Source organism: Lolium perenne, chromosome 4 (genome assembly GCF_019359855.2).
Source record: "Lolium perenne isolate Kyuss_39 chromosome 4, Kyuss_2.0, whole genome shotgun sequence".
In the NCBI taxonomy this organism is placed as follows: domain Eukaryota; kingdom Viridiplantae; phylum Streptophyta; class Magnoliopsida; order Poales; family Poaceae; genus Lolium; species Lolium perenne.
Window position 1 is genome coordinate 353543247 of NC_067247.2, and position 6752 is coordinate 353549998.

Sequence of the window (6752 nt, forward strand, 5' to 3'; positions counted from 1 at the left end):
CCCACAAAATTTTCGCAACCTAATACAGTACACAGACACTACACCTAGCACTAATCCGAGTATCCGTCAGCAATGGCGAGAGATCTCTTAGCGTCGGCCAGCCGTGCGTCCGCGGCACTGTCAGGCATCATGCCACCATGGCTCACGGCCATCTTCACGGTTGCTGCCTCCATCTGCATCGTCACCCTCGCCGTCTTCCTCTGCGGCCGCATCTCGCACAGCGTCGACCACGACGGCATCCCCAAGAAGAAAGCCCGCTGCAGCCAAGGCCGCGAAGCCCGCGAAGGCGAGCAGGGCGGCGACTTTCGGGAGCACGGACGGGTCTGGAGCTGCGTACCTCGCTGGTGTTACTGCCGGTGGAGGCCAGGGAACTTGCTTCGGTGGTGGTTGTGGTGGAGGCGGCTGCGGTGGTGGCTGCGGGGGTGGCTGCGGTGGTGGCTAATGATGTGAAGATGGCGGTGGCTGTGATGACGGCCGAAGTGTTGCTGATTACTGAGTTTGTCTAGTAATCTCGCCCTATGTTTTCCATCATGGAGTGTTATGTGTTCTTTGCCGCCGATTTGTGTTCCGACTTCCAAGTAGGAGGTCCGTAGCGATGTCAACTCCTGGTTTTCTCCGTGTAATGGTGGTTGCCACTTGTCAGTTGTCCGGATATGCCATTTTTCCCTTCAGAAATGTGGATATCGTCTTTTATGTTTTTGCAAATTTGCTACGGGTTGATTAATGTTGGGCAGCATATGGGGATATTTTATAATTTTCCATGCATTACTTAGGATTTTTATAATTTGCCACACATTACTTAGTCCTCTATAATTTGCCACACATTAGTCTGATTCCTTTATAGTTTGCCCTCATTCTCCTTTGTACGTATCTATTCAGTTTTTGAACTCCAAAATATTTGTGAAATACATAAATACAATACATTGGCTATCCTAGGAAGGGAACAAATCTTTTTTTTTTTGAAACGAGCAAAAAAGCTTTTGCCTTATATTAATATAGGAGAAGAAAACATAGGGGGGTTGAAGCCCAAAAAAGAAAAAGGGAACAAAAGGGGGAAAAACCAAGCCCCCCCCTAAGGAAACACTACGGAGAACAATTATATTAGCATAAAAGTTCTCCCAGACCCTTAGCACCGGCGAGGATCCAATTCTTGCCCTCCTCCCTAATTTTATGCATGATCACCGAGGGTAAGGAGGATTTGTTGTTGAAAAGACGCTCATTCTGCTCCTTCCAAATCTCCCATGAAACAAGCATGATGGCTGTCCGAAGGCCCTTGGGGGAGGAGATGGGGGCTTTGGCAATGGCTTGCCAGTAGTCCAACACCTTCGGTCTCGTCGTGTTGAGGCACAAGGCTAGGTCCGGACATGAGAGCCACGACGCCGATGCGTTCCATATTTTCTTGGAGAAACGGCATTCGAAGAGGATATGTCGGGCCGTTTCCGGGGAGTATCTACAAAGCTGGCAGGAAGTGTTATTTGGCTATCCTCTTTTGGCAAGCCGGTCAGCGGTCCAGAGACGGTTTTGGACCGCAAGCCAGGCAAAAAAACGACACTTCGGAGGGGCCAGATCTTCCAAACGATGTTTCCGAAAGGGCATGGGAGGGCCGCCATGAACTGAGCTTTGTAGGCGGAGCTAGCAGAATAGCAACCGTTTGGAGTTAAGGTCCATGGAATGGAGTCCTCAATGCCGGGAGAGAGAACAACGTTCGCGATAAGATCCCAGAGGCGGACGTACTGTTCCATGTGTTCCACTGTGAAGGCCTCGACCGCAATGTCGGCCACCCAAATTTGATCCTGAAGAGCGTCGCGTACCGTCCGGTTCTTCCTTTTTGACGCCTTGAAGATCAGCGGGGCAATATCCTTAGGAGGGGCACCATTGAGCCAGGAAGAGGACCAGAAAGAGGCCTTTTCGCCGTTGCCGATGGAGACCCTGGTTGCCGCATTGAAAAGGTCCCGGTCAGAGGCATCATTCAGCGTTTCCGAACCAACCCAAGGTTTTTCCGGTGCCGTCCATTCGTACCAGAGCCATCGAAGTCTCAGGGCGCGAGAAAAATTTTCCAGGTCCAGGATCCCGAGGCCACCAAGCTCTTTTGGGCGACAGACTTTCTGCCAGTTGACCTTGCATTTCCCCCCGCTCACCACCTCCTTGCAAGCCCAAAGCATACCGCGGCTGATCTTCGCAAAAGCCTTGAGGATGCCCTTGTCTGCTTTTAGGGCTGTCAGCAGAAAGATAGGCATAGAGGAAAGCACCGATTTAACAAGGGCGGTGCAGCCGGCTCTTTTAAGGAACCTTCCTTTCCAAGGGTTAAGACGCGCCGCCGCTTTATCGATGTAGGGTTGAAGATCTGCCCGCTTGAGCCGTCCAAGAAAGAGAGGCAAGACCAGATATTTTATGGGGAAGGGAGCCGTTGTAGCTGGGAAGTTGTTTAAGAGATCATGCAGATCTATATTGTCGCATTGTATAGGGGCGATGGACCTTTTCATCACATTAGTCACCAGCCCCGTGACTTCTCCAAACTGCTGAAGAAGATTGGCGAGACCCGACAGATCGTGAGCTGTAGGGGTCAAGAAGATAGCCGCATCATCCACGTAAAGAGAGACCATGCGGCCCTTGAAACCGCCCGGCATAGCATGAAGAAGCCCTGAGTTAGTAGCCTCGTCCAGAATCTTTTGTAGCGGGTCGATGGCGATGTCGAAGAGAAGTGGAGAGATGGGATCGCCTTGCCTGAGACCGCGGCCATGACTGTTGTTCTTTCCTGGGATTCCATTTAGGAGAAACCGAGAAGAGGCTGTAGAAAGGAGTGTCGTTAAGAGGGCCCTCCATCTCTGAGGGAAACCGAGTCGCTGTAAAAGATCCAATAAGTACTCCCATCAAACGGAGTCGAAGGCCTTTGCGATGTCAAGCTTGATGAGGAGAGCTGGCGTTTTCCTGCGATGAAGTTTGCGAACCGTGTTTCTGGCGTATATGAAGTTGTCATGTATAGTTCTGGACTTGATGAACCAGCTCGTTGATGAACCAGAAAATGAGCACTAGATATTGCACTCCCTGTGCGCCTGCGCCCTGCACGGCCGTAGCCGCCGTGGCCTCACGGACGGATGCGTCTTCTTCGTCCCTTTGCGTCCCGTGCTCTCCACAAGGCGCGAACCTCCCGTGCTCGGTCGATGGCGCGCCGTTGGCGGTCGTGCGCAGCGGTACGGTCCTTTGCCAAGGGGTGGACCTCCTCCGCCGTTCGTAGTGTGCGCGCCGTCCGTGGTGGCCGGCGGGTGGCGGCGCTCCCGCTCTGGCTCCTCCTTTTCTGGCCCGTTGGGAAACGATGGATTTGGGGATCCCAGCGATTTTGGGGATCGATCGATCAGGTTCGGTCCAGGTAGGTCTAAATGTACTGTATTTCACAAGTATCTTGGAGTTAAAAAAAACTGAATAAATCTGTAAAAGGGAAAATATGGCAAATTATAAAGGAACTAGATTAATGTGTGGCAAATTATAAAAAGCTAAGTAATGTGTGGCAAATTATCAAGGTTCTGAGTAATGTGTGGCAAATTATAAAATCCCCCCAGCATATGGTACAGTCACCGTTCACAAACACAATTTTGACTCTCAAAAAAAAACACAATTTTGACTAACCTTACAGAACTTGCATGAGTAATTCTCTCACGAAAACACTGGGTAGCCACGAGCAATTGCTGCTTGTTTTTCTTAGCAAAGAACGGGGACGGTAATACCATCCCACATACGTCAAGAGGGAGTCGGCGAGAACAAAGCTGAATCCAGCCGATCTTGGGAAGGTGACGAGTACGGTGCATCTGCCCAAAACCGTGTGATTCTGGTACGACGTCCCCCAGGTTGAATGATGTAGGCGGATCGAACTGCTCCGCCTCGGCAGATCTGCCATGGTGACGGGCCTCGGTGGTGGGAGATTGGAGCGCCATTACTGACGACATCACCACAGCTTCCCAACAATTTCAGACCCTCCTTCACATTAATTTCCTGCTCTGCACAGTTCCTCTCCTCCGCTTGTTCCTCTCCTCCGCTTTGATCTCTATGTAGAGTGTTATTGGAGATTGCACAACACCAATAGGGCCGGCTGCTCATGTTTATATAGGCGGACACATGTACAATTATAGGTACAACCCTGAGAAAACACGGGGACCTATACCTATACAATATGTTACTCAACACCCCCTGCAGTCGAAGGATCGGCACCGACACATAGACTGGAGCGAAACTCAGGAAAAGTCTTGGATGGCAATCCCTTCGTCATGATATCGGCAAACAGCTGTGACGTCGGTACGTGAAGAACTCGAAAGCGACCGAGGGCAACTTGCTCACGAACAAAGTGGATGTCCAACTCGATGTGTTTGGTGCGCCGATGATGAACGGGGTTGGCGGAGAGGTAGACAGCCGACACGTTGTCGCAGAAGACCACCGTAGCCTTGTCAACAGGACAAGAGAGCTCGGACAGAAGCTGACTAAGCCATGTGCACTCAGCCACAGCGTTAGCCACGGCGCGTTACTCGGCCTCAGCGAGACACGGTGGGCTGCCTCTTGGAGGACCAAGAGACGAGCGACGAGCCGAGGTAGACGCAGTAGCCGCTGGTGGAGCGGCGCGTATCCAGGCAACCCGCCCAGTCTGCGTCCGAGTAGGCGACAAGGTCAGTCGACGTCGAGGGCGAAGCATGCAACGACAAGCCGTAGCCCATGGTACCACATATGTAGCGGAGAATCTGCTTCACCGTGACCCAATGAGCATCCCGAGGAGCATGCATGTGCAAGCACACCTGCTGCACGGCGTACTGGAGCTCCGGTCGCGTCAGCGTCAAGTACTGAAGAGCACCAACGATGGAGCGGTAGAACGGCGCGTCGGACGCCAGCGACCCATCACTGGCGGAGAGCTTGGCCTTCGTGTCGACAGGAGTAGGCGCAGGGTTGCAGTTAAGCATCCCTGCCCGCTCGAGAAGCTCGTGGGCATACTTCCGCTAATGGAGGAAGAACCTGTCCGCACGCCGGACAACCTCGATGCCGAGGAAGTAGTGAAGCGGGCCAAGATCCTTCAACGCGAACTCAGCGAGAAGACGGTCGGTGAGCTGTCGAAGAAGGCCAGCGGTGGAGGCCGTCAGGATGATGTCGTCGACGTACAGCAGCAGGTATGCGATGTCGTTGCCGGTCCGATAGACGAACAACGACGCATCGGAGCGCGTGGAGCGGAAGCCAAGCTGATGCAGGAAGTCGGCGATGCGCTGGTATCAGGCGCGGGGCGCCTGCTTCAGTCCATACAGGGACCGAGAGAGCAAGCACACGTCATCGGGGCGCTCGGTGTCGACGAAGCCGATGGGCTGCTGACAGCACACCTGTTCCTGCAGATGGCCATGAAGGAAGGCGTTGGAGACGTCCATCTGATGCATCGGCTACGCACGAGACGCGGCGAGGTGCAAGACTGTGCGGATCGTGCCCGGTTTGACAACAGGGGCAAACGTATCCGTGAAGTCGACGCCAGCGCGCTGCCGAAAACCGCGCACAACCCAGCGCGCCTTGTAGAGCTCGAGAGTACCGTCGGAGCCGAGCTTGTGCTTGAAGACCCATTTGCAGGTGATGACGTTGGCGCGAGGGGGCCGGGGAACGAGCTCCCAGGTCCTATTACGCTGCAGCGCGTCGTACTCCTCCTGCATGGTGGCGCGCCAATGCGGGTCGCGCAAGGCAGCGCGAGCCGAGGTGGGCACCGGCGAAGGAGCGGTCGCTGGGCCGGTCGAGGAGCCGGTCGGACCGGGCGGCAGGCTGGGTCGGCCGGCCGGGGGCTGGCTGACCGGGCGGCAGGCCGGGCGTAGAACCGGGCGGCGCGCCGGCGCAGGCCGGGGGCCGGTCGACCGGGGCGGCGCGCCGGGTGGAGGTCCGGGCGGAGAACCGGGCGGCGCGCCGGGGCGGCAGGCCGGGTTGGCCGGCCGGGGGCCGGTCGGACCGGGTGCTGGGCCGGGTCGGCCGGTGAAAGGGTGCCGCCGTCGTGCGGCAAGATGTTGTTGCCGCTGGCACAAAAGGCAGACGCGGTAGACGGAGACGCCACGCAGACGTGCTGGTCGGCGGGGTAGCGTGTAGACGGCCGCCGCACGCCTGCGCGGCGCGCGGTGAGCATGGGCTCGGGAGCTGCAGCTACGGGTGGCGAGGCGGGCGACGAGGCAGGCGACGAAGAGGCGGCCGGCGGGGACGCCGCGGCGATGGCGCCTCGGGTGTCGCGGGCGACGGGGCGCTCGGGGCGCCTCGGGCATCGCGGGTGCGGCGGGCGATGGGGCGCCGTGGGCGCTGCGGGCGACGGGGACGCCGAGGACCAGGCGGGGCCGGCGCAGAGGGGGCCGCCGCGGTCAGTCGTCGGCGCGCGGCCGCAAGAGGGCCAGCGGGCGCCGGGGGCGTCGTCGGAGGTGTCGCCATGAGTCCCTGCTGAAACGGAAAAACCAACTCGTCAAAGTACACGTGCCGGGAAGTGAGGACACGATGGGAGACCGGGTCGTAACAGCGGTAGCCCTTGGTGTTGGCGGGGTAGCCGAGAAACACACAAGGGAGAGAGAGCGGCGCAAGCTTATGTGCGGCGGTGGCAGCAGTGTTAGGATAACACCGGCAGTAGAAGATGCGAAGGTCATCATAGGCGGGCGGCGCACCATAGAGGAGATGATGCGGCGTGTAGGACCAATGCACACGACACGGGCGGATGTTGACGAGGAGAGTAGCCGTGGCAAGGGCATCCGGCCAGAATCGCGGGGGCATGG

The 6752-nt window shown here is 56.6% G+C and overlaps 2 protein-coding genes across 2 annotated transcripts; both read right to left on the reverse strand.

The window, feature by feature from the left end:
- Positions 1–4520: 4520 nt before the first annotated feature.
- Positions 4521–4940, reverse strand: LOC127347988 (uncharacterized mitochondrial protein AtMg00810-like). The gene has a single exon (XM_051374111.1). The coding sequence runs from the start codon at positions 4938–4940 to the stop codon at positions 4521–4523; it is 420 nt and encodes a 139-aa protein (XP_051230071.1).
- Positions 4941–4976: 36 nt separating this feature from the next.
- On the reverse strand, positions 4977–5402 carry LOC139830274 (uncharacterized mitochondrial protein AtMg00810-like). Its single transcript, XM_071818282.1, has 2 exons — positions 5349–5402; positions 4977–5237 (listed from the first exon to the last, which is right to left on the reverse strand). The coding sequence occupies exons 1-2, from the start codon at positions 5400–5402 to the stop codon at positions 4977–4979; spliced, it is 315 nt and encodes a 104-aa protein (XP_071674383.1).
- Between the last annotated feature and the right edge of the window lie 1350 nt (positions 5403–6752).

What these genes read in the sequence shown, in the direction of transcription:
- LOC127347988 (XM_051374111.1), bottom strand. Translation starts at nt 4,940, where the DNA reads ATGCTTAACTGCAACCCTGCGCCTACTCCTGTCGACACGAAGGCCAAG.
- LOC139830274 (XM_071818282.1), bottom strand. Translation starts at nt 5,402, where the DNA reads ATGCATCAGATGGACGTCTCCAACGCCTTCCTTCATGGCCATCTGCAG. An exon ending in ATGGCCATCTGCAGGAACAG is followed by an intron (nt 5,238 to 5,348) that starts GTGTGCTGTCAG and finishes GCCTGATACCAG; the next exon opens with CGCATCGCCGACTTCCTGCA.